This window comes from Canis lupus, chromosome 8, assembly GCF_011100685.1.
Source record: "Canis lupus familiaris isolate Mischka breed German Shepherd chromosome 8, alternate assembly UU_Cfam_GSD_1.0, whole genome shotgun sequence".
NCBI classification, from domain to species: Eukaryota; Metazoa; Chordata; class Mammalia; order Carnivora; family Canidae; genus Canis; species Canis lupus.
In genome coordinates, this window is record NC_049229.1 from 12,015,574 (window position 1) to 12,030,142 (window position 14,569).

The window sequence follows — 14,569 nt, forward strand, 5'->3', positions numbered from 1 at the left end:
GGCCACACACCTGGTAGGCAGCAAAGTCAGCATTTCATTTGCTCTGCATAGTTCTAGAGCCATGCTTATCTGCTTGACTACTCTGCATAAACATAAGCTGAGCTGCAAAGTTCTATTTGAGTTTCTATCTATAGGTGAGCCTGCCAGGGCCTGCATATCCCTAAACCAAGTTAAAACCAGGACATCCAAGGAAAGCTCAAGGATCCCAACCATGCTGGCACAGTGCAGTGTAAGAGAATCTGGGCTAAGTCAAACTTGAGTCAGGAAAGTCTTTAGATAGTTGTTATTCTAGGGCTTGCTGGTGGGCCGGAGGGGAGGGTTCCTGCTTATATTGAACAGGACCAGGTCTGACAATAGTAAGACAAGTTAACAAGATCAAAGTAGAATGTCTGTCATAGAAAGAGACTGGGGAAGAGAGAGAGACTAAGAGAACTGAGGCCCAAGACTCAGGGTCCAGTAAGATGTAAGTGAAGAGACCAGTCAAGTGTTGTTTAACTTGGGTCTCTTTGGGAGCAGAGCCAAATTCTGAAACGGAAGGCAGAAGAAAGGATAGACAAGCAAGGGTCTCTGACCATGAATGGCTCTACAGGTGGCTATGAGTCTCTTCTGCTTCCCCAAGGCAAGGCTGCTTCAAGTGGGAACCCCAGGAATAGAGGCAAGAAGGGGTCTGCCATTGTGGCTGAAGATAATATTCCACTGTGGACTGCAGCACTAAGAGTATCAGAGTGAATGTGCCTTGATGATGTCACAGGCTGTACTCTTTTTGCCTTCATTTACCTGATAGTTTTATCTTCACCCAGTCCTAGGTTTAAAATGTAGAAGAATCAATAGGAAATGGTTAATTCCAAAAATTACAATGTGGCTGTAATAATTTTACATTTTAATCTATGTTATTGCCTTCAGTGACAAATTACTATCGATAGAAAAACCTATTTCAATAATCTTGGGTATTATTCCAGAGGAGAAAAGAGCTGATAATTATGCTATCTTTCAAATCCATGCTTGGGGCAAATTTCTTTCCTGACTCTTCCAAGAGATTTTGAATGGATAAAGTGTTCATGTTTGTGTTCCCTAATTCTTTTTCTTTTTTCTTTTTTGTCCTACACAGGAGACTTTGAATGTGATCGATCCTGGCTTGATGGAGCTGAATGGTATGAGTGAGGATGCCCTGGAATGGGATGAAACTGACATAAGTAACAAGTTAATTAGTTTGAATGAAGAATCAAATGACCTTGATCAAGAACCCCAGCCTGTCATGCCTTCCTTAAAGCTAGAAGAGATAGGTAGTGAAGACCCTGGTTATGAAGAAGAGGCAGGTGATCACGGGGGATCTCAGTATGCCTCAAGTATCACCGCCCCCTCCAGTCCACACATTTACCAAGTGTACAGCCTCCACAATGTTGAACTCTATGAGGACAACCACATGCCATTTCTGAAAAACAGTCCAAAGTTCACCAACGTGACACAGCCTAGTGTTTTAACTAAGAGTCTCAGTAAAGACTCTTCATTTTCATCTACTAAATCTTTGCCGGACCTCGTAGGAGGTTCCAATTTGGTGAAGCCCTGCCCATGCCATGGAGGAGACATGAGCCAGAATTCAGGCAGTGAGAGTGGAATTGTGAGTGAAGGAGACACTGAAACCACTACCAACTCTGAAATGTGCTTGCTCAATGTGGTAGATGGGTCCCCAAGTAACCCTGAAACTGAACATCTGGACCCACAAATGGGAGATGCAGTTAACATGTTAAAGCAAAAATTTAAAGATGAGGAGGAACGCATTAAGCTTCCAAATAGCTCTCAGTCATCCATTTCACCAGTGGGTTGTGTAAATGGAAAAGTTGGAGATTTAAACAGTATTACCAAATATACCCCTGATTGTTTGGGAGAAGAATTACAAGGAAAACATGATGTGTTTACATTTTATGATTACTCGTACCTCCAAGGCTCAAAACTCAAATTACCAATGATAATGAAACAGTCACAAAGTGAAAAAGCACATGTGGAGGATCCCCTGCTTCATGGTTTTTATTTTGATAAAAAGTCCTGCAAATCTAAACATCAGGCTACAGAGTTACAACCAGATGCACCTCCCCATGAAAGGATTTTGGCAAGTGCATCCCATGAAATGGATCGGAATTCATATAAAAGTGGTGATGTAGAGAAAACATTTGCTAGCATGCAGAATGGCAGACAACTCTCCATTTTATCACACAGTTCATCTATTGAGTCCCTTTCTCCAGGGGGTGATTTATTTGGATTGGGCATCCTTAAAAATGGCACTGACAGCCTCCAGCGAAGCACTTCTTTAGAAAGTTGGTTGACATCCTATAAAAGCAATGAGGATCTTTTTAGCTGTCACAGCTCTGGGGACATAAGTGTGAGCAGTGGCTCAGTTGGGGAACTGAGTAAAAGGACACTAGATCTCCTGAATCGTTTGGAGAATATCCAGAGCCCTTCAGAGCAAAAGATAAAGCGAAGTGTTTCTGATATTACTCTCCAAAGCAGTTCCCAAAAGATGTCCTTTACTGGCCAGCTCTCATTGGATATAGCATCTTCTATCAATGAAGACTCGCCAGCATCTCTTACAGAACTTAGCAGTAGTGATGAGCTCTCTCTTTGCTCAGAGGATATTGTATTACACAAGAACAAGATCCCAGAATCAAATGCATCATTCAGGAAGCGCCTGACTCGTTCGGTGGCTGATGAAAGCGACGTCAATGTCAGCATGATTGTTAATGTCTCTTGCACCTCTGCTTGCACTGATGATGAAGATGACAGTGACCTCCTTTCTAGCTCTACCCTCACCTTGACAGAAGAAGAGCTATGCATCAAAGATGAGGATGATGACTCCAGTATTGCAACAGACGATGAAATTTATGAAGAATGCAACTTGATGTCAGGGCTGGACTATATAAAGAATGAACTGCAGACCTGGATCAGACCAAAGTTTTCCTTGACAAAAGATAAAAGAAGGTGTAATCTCAGTGATGAAATAAAGGGCAGTAAGGATGTAAGTAGTAGTGAAATGACCAATCCCTCGGATACCCTGAACATTGAGGCTCTACTGAACAGCTCCATAAAATGTCTCTCTGAAAGTAATGGAAATGGTAAGAATTTATCCCACACCCATGAGTTAGGGACAAAGGGTGAAAATAAGAAAAATATTTTCAAAGTTAATAAAGATCCATATGTGGCTGACATGGAAAATGGCAATATTGAAAGCACTCCAGAAAGACAGAAAGACAAACAGAATGGGATTCCAAAGGAATCAGAAACTCTTAGTTCAAGCAGGAAGAAGAATTCAGACACTGAGCATTGTAAGTGTAAAGCACTTATGGACAGCTCAGATGATTCCAATACTGCTGGAAATGAATTTGTTCCCCAAACTCTTAGACATCGCCCAAAGAAATGCCACAAGCACCACCATTTTGAAAATGCAACTGCTGCTTCTGCTCCCACTGAGAAGTCTTATCCAGAACTGCCTTCAGAAGCCAGAGTTATCAATAGACAGGATTCTGACGTATTGAAATCTTCATCGAATGATGCACCAAGGGTGGCTGGAAAATCTGCTCACTGCTGCTTCACACTTGAACAAAATGAAACAGAGGAGAATGTCTCTGTCGGTGACAACATTTCCTGTTGTGACTGTGAGCCAGATGTTTTCCATCAAAAAGATGCTGAGGATTGTTCAGTACACAACTTTGTTAAGGAAATCATCGACATGGCTTCAACGGCCCTAAAAAGTAAATCTCAACCTGAAAATGAGGCAGCTGCTCCTACCTCATTAACTCAGATCAAGGAGAAGGTGTTGGAACATTCTCACCGGCCCATCCAGCTGAGAAAGGGGGACTTTTATTCCTACTTATCTCTCTCATCTCATGACAGTGATTGTGGGGAGGTCACCAGTTACGTAGAAGAGAAGAGCAACACTCCAGTGCCACCAGACATTACCGACTCTGGCTTAGAAGACAAGGAAGACCCCGAATGCTTCTTTGAGGCCTGTGTTGAGGACGACCCCGATGGAGATGGGCCTTGCCTCTCCAGCACCCCTCCAGATGAACCCACTCTTTCAGATGAAGCTGCTACGCCACCGCAAGCAGCAGCTGGCTCTCCTACCTTCAGTGATACTTCTCTCTTAGCTGATGAGGTAGACATGGTGGCGCTTTCAAATCCTCCCCACCAGAAAGAATCTGATGTTGGAAAGGAAGCAGATGGTTTACCCCCAGCTCCTATCTGTGGGGAGAGCTCAGAGTTAACTGCTTCGAGGCTGGGCAGTAAAAGGGAAAGTTCAGAAAACACAGGTGAATCAGGAATGCCCGAAGAACGTAATGCTGCTCCGGCCAAATCTGGAGTTCCAGGACTCTCCTCAAAGGCAAAGCAGCCAAAAGACAAGGCTGTGTTACATCCCAACCCCAAAACTTTAACCTGTGAAGAAAATCTTCTAAATCTTCATGAAGAACAACATAAAAATATGCATAGGTAGAATGCAACCCTCTCCACGCATGAAAATCATCTCATTGAAAGGTATGTATACTCCTATTTTAATATATAACTTTAATATATTTTTAAACGTATATTTAATATAAATCTATATATACTTAAAATACGAGCCTGAGTCAACAATGCCACCCACGATAGGAGGAAAAACTAGTCAGAATGACTGGTCATGGCAGATATTTATCTGAATAAGACATTTAGGTGGAAGAACATTCCCTGGAATGCAAGTAACTGTGAAGCTAAAGTGAGAGGAAATAGTCACAATCGACATTTCTAGTGACATTATCTTTCCTACATCCTTCTGGCAAGAAGGATACAAAATTTCAGGAAGTGGCTGAATAATGGAGGACCTCACATTCTTCCTTCCACCAAGGGAGGAAAAGAAGGTTCTCCCAATTGCAGTCACACCCTCTGATCAAAATGCGTGTGCAGTGATAGTGCTCCGCACTTGAGTTTCCTGCACGCAGAGCTGCCCTCTCCCTTCGGTGCCTGGAAATGAACAATGATTAGGTTAAAGGCTGCATCTTCTGATCTGGGCCTCCCTTTTATGCTTCTGTCTGATGTAACTATCATCACATTTGCTTCCCCAGTGGAAGGCTGTGCTGTCACAGCTCCTAATCATGGCCAAGTCTAAGGATTCAAACAGGAGGAGAAAGTTGATGTTCAAGAGGAGGCTCTTATTTATCCACATACAGCCTGAGAACAGGCCCAGAAAGCAAATGCAGAGAGAATACATGACAAGTTAATGGCGTTTTGATAAAAACAGAATTTCTGAATTTTGCCTGAAGGTGACAGGCTGATTTCCATCAAAATTTTTAAGAAAGTCATTCCACTCTTCATATTTAATAAGACAGCTATTGATTGATAATTCTGAGATGATGATACAGCTCGAAAAATGACACAAAAATTCTGTTATTTTCTGTGTCTAAGCCCCTGTGATGAATATACTTTCTCAATCAAGTCTAAAGAAGAAAATTTGAGCTTTTGAATGTGAGAGCTGTATTTCACCAAAGTGTGAGGTGCCGAATGCCATCTCCACCCCCCCACTCCAGAAGCTTAATGCCGTAACCTAAACTCGTGCTATAGGAAATGAATTACAGAAGCAATCTACCCTAATTTGTTAACTTATTCAAATAACAGTTATTATACTTAACTATGCTAAAGATTATCTTTTTTGTGGCAGATTGTTTATTTTTTGATGAGCCTAATTACTGATTTTCTAAAAGTAATTTACATTTATTACAAATACATCTTTTAAAATGTGACAGATAAATGTTGTTCCCATAATGTATTATGAAAAAAGTTACTATTTAAAAACACATTATTTAATTTGAAAGATGAATGGCAAACATCATTATTTTTTTTCCTGCAACACCTGTGCCCTAAGCTCATTAAAATGTGTGATTCTGTGTAGAGCTGCTAGAAATGGGGAGGGGGGATCTATACCATATATATACCCTAAAAATAAACTCAGTATGCAAAATCGAGGGAAGACATCCTACTTACTAATATAGCTCAACTAATTTTCTGTTTCAGACTCAATTTACAATTGGCCGCAAGTGAGAACAAAAGTAGGAGAGAGAGAAATGTATTTTCTGTGAAACATGTCCACCCCATAATCACATTCTCCATCAGTATGCAGTGAAACTGACCATTAAGGGAGAATAACTGCAATCCCATAAGCTGCTTCTAAAGAAGTTCTATTAGTACCAATTGTACAGCTGGCTCTGCCAACCTGACACTAGAAGGGCTGGTGGAGGGGGCTGATTTTTGTTTTCTGCAAAGGGATGAAGGCTTGGAAGCAACACTGCTCTGAGCATGATATCATGTGACTGTGACCCTTACTCAAGTCACCAGTCAGTCTGATATCCGGAGCCCGAGAAGCGCTGGCACAGAAGAAGCATCCAGGGTCACAACTCTTCCCTTTTAGATACTCCGGGAGTATCTTCTGTCCTTTACATAGATAGAGAAGGGAAATGTAAATGATAAGCAGCTCCATCTTTGCACCCGGGGAAGTGAGTATGAAGTGAACATGCTGTTGGATCTGTGCAGCCCTCACATTTTACAGGCACGACAATATAAAACTATCAGCGAGCCCACCTGCCGGTCAGCAGTATTTCATTGAGCCCCAGAGATGGGGTTCCTGGCCCTATCTCAGGCAATGGGAGAAGCAGCCAGATTTTACTTCTGCAGAACTCACATTGCACCCAAGTGACTTTTTATCAGCCAAGGGCCACTTAAATAACCATATTTACTGGTCCTAGTCAATTTTTTCAGTATCATGCAGATCAAATATCTGGATGCCTAAATTTTTCACCAGTCGTTACCATTGGGTACCTGGGTATAAATATTTACATTTTGTTAAAATATTATTGACCATGACAAGTTATTTAATCTCAAAATGTTGGCATGCCTTTGGTGTTAAAAATCAGGAATACCGTAGTAGAATTATTTGGTAAATATGAAACCTCAAGTCCATAAAAGATTAACTGTTGTCATTGTTCTTTCTACAAGATTCAAGTAGGGCGGGAAAAGCTCTACTTTTTAAAGCTGTTTCAAAACTATCAGTTGGGGTGCTCTATCTAGATAATAAAATACACCATATTCAGTTTGCTGGGCTTTTTTTCCCCCAGAAATAAGTTCTCAAATGATGAAGTTATGTCATCTGGAAGAGCTATAACTTAGCACAGAAACAGTCTGCAACACTAACAAGAATTCTTTTCAAAAATTTTTTGAGGTTTTTTTCACTTACTGTTCTAATTAAAAACCCACTGAAACTGTTGAAGTTTTAGACATGGTCAAACACAGGATGCATTTCCACTGATTTCTAGGCACACTGCTGTGCTTTTCACTATTTTCATTTATGTGTCATGTTTCTACAAAAATAGAGAGGTCAGTTATAGCAAATCACATCAAAGGAAAGGTAACTGGATAGATCCAGATATTTCTGCCTAATTTGGAGGAAGCACATAATGTATGTCTGGAGTGCCTCCTAGGACCTGCCTAAGAGATGTACTTTGCACTAATCTTTTTGCTGTATTCTGACAGTTATTTCTTCATAATCCTCATCATAAGCCTCTGATCTTTGGTGATGATTTAACCGTAAACTTCAGGCTGGATAAATCCTGTGGTATAAAAATTTAACTCATCACATGCAGCCAGGGTGTTTTTTTTTTTTTTTTTTCCTTTTGGTTTACTCTGGTTTTCAGTTTTGTTTTACTGTGTATGGTGTGTGTGTGTGTGTGTGTGTGTGTGTGTGTGTGTGTGTGTATTGGAGGGGCTGTATTTACTTAGGATGCATATATTTCCTTCAGAACTTTTTAGCTCCATTGTTTTTCCTGTTTTATTGGTCTGCAAATGTAATTGTTGGTAGCTCATAGAGTTTAGATTTTCAACAATTACTTGTATTTATGCATGCTCAAGTATACACTTACACAGTAAAATTGCTGCCAGTCAGTTATCACAAACTGAGAAAACTTTAAGAGCAAACATTTCTCATGTATACAACAGAAATTCTTATTCTGTTAGTTGGATTGACACTAAGTATTTAATATGATCCAAAGCTGGCCAAGCAGGTTTAGGAAACTACTTTTGGTGATAGTGTATTAATTTTTCACTAAACGATACAAGCATGATCTTATCAAATTTACCTTCAAAATCACTTTTAAAGTGGATGTGAAGGTTCTGATGGATGTGAAATGTTTTTAATTATCCAACACTTCTGAATAACTAGCCCTGCCATGCTAAATGACAAAGATTTTATTGGTCATCACCTATCTCTCTCTCTCTCTCTCTCTCTCTCTCACACACACATACACACACACACACACACACACACACACACACACACCAGATCTGTGTCTCAATCAATTTTGCCTGCCCCTTCCCAAGTGGGCCAAGTTGAAAGAATTGATTATCCAGAGAGAATTTAAAGCATTAATAAGACCAGCTTTGCCTCACCTAAGGATTTCTTACTCTGCGTCCGTATTTCGATGCAGGTCCTCAGCATTTGAACAATGCATCACGTTCTTTCTTGAGTTACTGCAGTATTTGAATGTACCAAATTTTGTACCATCTGTTCCTGTCCATCTCTCCCTGTTCTTGAGAACGGGCCTTCTATCCCCAACTTCCTGTGACTTCAGCCAAACCACATTTGCTAAAGTTTTTCTGGCTCTTAAAGTTTACAAGATTATAGAGAAAGAGACAGAGAATGAGAATATTTAGTTCTAGAAAGACAATAAAGCAACCTGACATCAGACATCAGAACTCGTTAAAACCCAGAGAAGCAAAAAAAAAAAAAACCTGCTTTCTTTGAGATTTGGTCGGAGGACATAAAGTAATTACATCCTGTACTGCCTATCCCTGGAATTTAGCTGTCCCTTACATCCAACTTGTTGCTTTCAGCCACTTAGAAATAGGCAGAACTGGTGAGGTTGGAACAAATTTGTATCTGAGCTATCGAGATGTACAGATATAATTGAGTCATTCTTATTTGCAGAGTGTACCTTAAATGAAATGCATTCGTATTCGAGCCAGAAGCCCAAGTCATATCCTTTTATCTGCAAGGGGCTGAAAACATTTGGGATTCTAACACTGCTATGAATATTTCACCGCTGTATAATACTGGAATTGTTCAGTTCCATTGTCACACATAGTCACTGAGGGAAAAGTTGAACCACCTGAGGGCCCAGGTTCCCAGGCTGTGAATCACTGCTGATACTTTGCTGCATAGCTAGGCACCAGCAGCCTCACATTTTCCGTGATTTGAAGCTATCTCTAGTGCTCAAAACTGAGTTCACAAGCAACAGAGTAGATGATATCCAGAGAAAAAGTCCAACTTGATGATTTTTCTTGTTTTCTTTAAAACCATGTCTTTAAAAAAAAATCAATTTATTTTTCAATAGATTCTGAAGCATCTTTGTCAGTAATGTGAAACTTGGGCAATTAAAATCACTGTTTTATGTATCCTTTTATTTCAGAATATGAGCAGATAGTTCCAAAATGACAGTCTTCCTCAAAGGGCTCAGGTTGGCAAATGAAACAGATTTCTGATACGTTTTCTTGTCACTTTTTTTTGTTTCTTGTAGATAAGCCTGGCTGTAACTCAGGGCTGGCCTCCTCGTCCCACCCTGGGCTAGTCTGTGGTTTCATCACGTCACTGCCAATTGTTACATTGACCTCTCCCAAGATGAATCTTCCCTCTGAATGCGATTTGTCCACATGAGCCTTGTGATCTGGATTGTGCACTGGTTTTCTTTAGGTGATTGTCTTTGAAGTTTGGCAAAGCTGCTTGTTCTCCCATGGATTCCTGTCCCAAGCTACCTCTACCAACCCCACCTCTCCAGCGAGACTTTTCCGTTTGCCTCCTCCCTCCCCATCTACTCTTTAAAGTTCTGCAGTCCACCAAATTGATGGTCCATTAAATTCACCTGTCTGGAATGACACCACCCCCAACCCCTCCCCCTCGCCACCCGTACTTGACCAATTTCATGTTTCAATCTGGATTTTTTTTTTAATGGTATGATGCCTGTGTTTATTGAAGGAGATTTACCTAAAAGGCCAACATTTGATTTGATCGCAGCATACAGAAGAAACATTGGTCTTTCTTTCAAAATTTAGCAACTTTTAAAAGCGCTGTTTTATTTATTTTATTTTAAAAATAATTATCTATGCAGCACTTCAAGAAACAACTATATGGGTGTTGTATATTATAAACTGGTGATATTCTACTATTAAATTATGTACAACATTTTTGTTTTTTATGCTTCTTGAGGTGGTAATGAGAAAAAAGTTTTTTAAAAAAGTGTGCCTTGCTGTATTTCTTATACCATTTATTAAAAAGCTGCTTTCATGGTAAAATTATGTTGGTTTGAAAGGAGGAAATAGCAAGGTTAAGATGTGTGAATAATTTCTGTATATATGTATAACCAAGTACAAACATTGATGTATAATGACAGTATAAAATGCTTTCATGTTTATGATGTCTAGTGATGTGGAAAATATAAGCCTTAAACCATTAGATTGCATGGTAATTAAAATTGGCATAATAAACGTAGTTTATTGGGGGAAAAGGAAAATCAGTGATCTCTTCTACCTGTGTTCTTTACCAAATTATTACATCTAATTCTGGAAAAGCTGTAACATGTAGTAGCTTCCACAATATCCGTGTTGCATAAAAGGCTTAAAATTGCTTAAACTACACATGAAGCCTTCACAATTTTCAAAATCTTTCTGATCACTGTAAAGATCTTGGAACACAAATGATTAAGTGCCAGTTCCCCTAAATCAATAAGAACCTATCCTAGATTTTTTATTTCTACTTATCATTGATGGTTTAATATTGGATTTCAGGCTACCTAGTCCATCTCATATTTATTTTATGTAATTTTTTTGAATGGGTTTAGTAGAAAGATGGTGGTAAAGTCTAGAAAATTTGACTATTTTAATTTAGACTATAGATTTCAGGTGTATATTTTGTTAGGAGAAATTAGCTGAGAACTATTCCACCTGGTCTTTACTGATCTTCTTAAAAGCAGTTTTTAATTTATATCCTAACACCTACTAAAGTGCCTGATACACAGTAGGTATTCCATAAAAATTTACTGAACTTAAGTATTGAATTAGGCAGTATGGATGACATGTACCTTTTCATTTTGAGAAGCCTACACTAAAACATGTAAACAACTAGAAAAATATGTAATGCAATCATTCAACTGATAGTTAATTAACACCTTTTATCTGCAAGGACTATTCTAGATGTGGGGAATGCAATGATGAATAGAGGCCCTGCCCTTCAGAGGCTTACCTGTAGTATAGGGGAAGTGAACACACAAATGAGATACAGTAGTTGTTCTACAGGCAAGGTACAGAGCAACGTGGTAAAAGAGGCACAAACACAGACGTAGCAAAGAGGGACGAGGCGGAAGGAAAGGGCTAGAAGGGAACAAAGAGTTAGACAATAGAAAGTGAGTGAAGTTTTATTCCAGGAGTAGTAGGCAAGAGGTAAACTGGGAGATGAATGAGGAGTCTTTAAAAAAGCTAAGTTGGAGCTTTTGTATGTGATATGGTAGGTAGTCTTCCTACAAAGGAAACCTTGTACTCTTTCTTTGGCACGTGATTTTATTTATCATTAGAACATTAGCACAATACCAAGAATGTTTAAATAACACGAGTCTATATTTTACCGCTTTAATAACTACTCATATAGTTATGTCTCTTCTAATCTTTTCCATACATATTTCTAAATTGATTAATCATTCTAGGCTTTTGAATCGGTAGTAATAGTTCAAAAGAAGTTTTAGGCAGACATCTAGTAGCGGTGGTCAAGATGATTACAGGGGGAAGACATTAGAAACGGCTCGTTGGGAGGCAGCTGCAGAAAATAAGCTAGGCTTGAAATAACAGAGTACACGGGGATAGTGGCCCAAGATGCAGGAAGAACAAATCCCAGTGTCTTTGAAACACCTAAAAGCATTTGGGATCTCTGCTAAGGTACGGTATTATTTTACATATTGAGACAACCCAAGTTTTCCTTGGGTAATGCCAAGGTCTACGTCTACTGGAACAAACTGACTATAATGTTCCATTTATCTGTTATATACTCATTGAACACCTTGAGGTATTAAAAACATTTGCTTCTTAATTATCTACTTAATATTAGCACTGAATTTGTAAAATGACTTCTATTGAATAGTACTTTTTCTGGTCAGAAGGGATGAGATAGCTTCAATCTCTTGCTGTGTGTGGGCACTACCTCCTGAGTCAATCGTCCTTGAAAATGGTCACACCAACTCTGCCTACACCTTCCAGAGCCAGCGATTCCTTATTTGTTAAGTCAGGCTGTCCCATGGTTGGGCGCGTCTCTGTTAGAAGGTTCTTTCTCCGGTTGCTGAAATCTACAGAGTGCTCCCTTGGCTCTCCTTTAATTTTGCTCCCATTTCTGGCTTCTGTCCTGCTGAGCTGCTCAGAGTATTTCTACCCCTCATTTCTCATGGCATCTTTGAGGATGACCAAGGCCAGTTACTCGTCTTCTCCCAGGTGCTGTGATTTCAGTTCTTCATTCCCTCAACTACCCTTCATTTGTCATGGGTTTCAGATCCACTTCAACCTGAGTGAATGTTAGCAGACAGAATCCTTGAAGGTGAGGAGCTGTCTTTATCATCATACGTGTAGAAAAATATCTGAACATTTAAGTGGTTTTCTCTAAAAATATATTCAAGATATATGTTTATTCTATTATTGTAAATTTCAATAAATAAATAAATAAATAAATAAATAAATAAATAAATAATCCATTATGTCTTTTAGTGGCCCAGTCTAGTGCCGGAGTCATCTTGAATCTTTTCCTTACATCAAATCCAAACCTAACCTGTTTCCATATAAAGCAGGGTTCCCCACCCCTGCCACTCCATTTATTTATTTATTTATTCAGTCATTCAACAAACATTCATTGAGTGACTACTTGTGTGAGGCACTGTTGTTTGGCATTAGAGATACAAAGGCAGCTAGAATATCATCTCTGCCTACAAAGAGTTTATAGTTTTTCTTGTGAAAGTGCTTTTCATGTCCTTGAATAGAGTGATCTCTCCACATTAAATGATGACCAATTTATTTTGTTTCCTATCTAGTTTCTCTACATTTTCAAAAACCTAGTGAGCAAAAATAGTATGCAGTCATCCGGATCTGACTACTAGAAGAAGTGAAATGTCTTTTATGTTTGAAAAAAAATTTTTTAAAGATTTTATTTATTTATTCATGATAGAGAGAGAGAGAGAGAGAGAGAGAGAGGCAGAGACACAAGCAGAGGGAGAAGCAGGCTCCATGCAGGGTGCCTGACGTGGGGCTTGATCCCGGGTCTCCAGGATCATGCCCTGGGCCAAAGGTATGCGCTAAGCCGCTGAGCCACCCAGGGATCCCCGTGTTTGAAAATTTTAATTACAGAAAAAAAAATTTCAGATTTCTGGTCACTGAATAAATATGCATCTTCAACAACAACAGAACAATCTAAATTCAGTGCTTTTGTGAATCTGAGTTTGATGATGTTGCTGTGTTGTATTCATCCAGCATAGGTCTTACCCATGCTAAAAAATTTCTGGGAACAGATTCTAAACAACTATCAAAACACACTGAAATAATCCAGCTATTTCTCAAAAATCAAATTATTTTAATTTCCAAATGAGTTTAGTATTATTTTAGAATTTTGATGAATACCTGATTTTTCAAGCACTGTATAATTTGTATATTTTAAATTTTCTAACTTGAACCAATGAATTTATAACTTTTTTCTATACATTTTTTCAACTTTTATTTTGAATAATTTCAGGCTTATATAAAAGCTGAATGAATAGTACAGTATTTGCATACTCATCACTCAGATTCATTTATTGTTTATATTTTACCACATTTGTTTCATCTCTCATACACACTTTTGTGTGATTGAACCATTTGAAATTGCAGATTCTAACACTTCATCCAAATGTTTCAGCATACATATTCTGAAAACAAAAGTATTATTCTACAAGTGCACAATGCCATCCTAACACCCAAAGAATGTAACACTGATACAGTGATATCTGATAATCTCTATCAACTCTATATTCAAATTTTTCCAAGTGCCCTGAAAGTGTCCATTTACAGTTGTTTTTTGTTTTAATCCCAGATCCAAACAAAAATCATGCATTGCCTTTAGTTTTTATGTCTTTCTCAATTTGAACACTTTCCCTATGCTTTTATTCTTTCTTTCTTTGGTCTTTCATAATTGACATTTCTGAAAAGTCCAGGCCACTTTTATAAAATGACCCACAATCTGGATGTTTCCAGTTGCTTTCTCATTATTCAACTCAGGGTAAACATTTTTGTCAAGTATAGTGCATAGGTGATGTTGTGTTCAATAGCTGCTCTTTAATGAAGAATGAATGAGTCACTGACATTCTTGATGTGTCTCGAAGTTCGCACGTTACTCTTAAAGCTCATGCTTTATTAGTTTAGGGCAGGGGTCAACAAACTACAGTTTGGGCTAAATCTGGCACACTGCCTTTTATTGTTTGGCCTATGATTGAAGAATGTTTTTTGC

General features: G+C 38.8%; 1 protein-coding gene across 5 annotated transcripts in view; it reads left to right on the forward strand.

Moving 5' to 3' along the window:
- The window catches only part of AKAP6 (A-kinase anchoring protein 6), a 480,944-nt gene extending 468,155 nt beyond the window's left edge, over nt 1-12,789 (forward strand). For all 5 annotated transcript variants that reach the window (XM_038544457.1, XM_038544461.1, XM_038544460.1 and 2 more), the window contains 2 exons: nt 1,109-4,524; nt 9,585-12,789. In XM_038544457.1, coding sequence (XP_038400385.1) covers nt 1,109-4,483 — 3,375 coding nt within the window. In that variant the 3' untranslated portion in view covers nt 4,484-4,524; nt 9,585-12,789. The remainder of the gene's footprint in view (nt 1-1,108; nt 4,525-9,584) is intronic.
- Nucleotides 12,790-14,569: the final 1,780 nt, after the last annotated feature.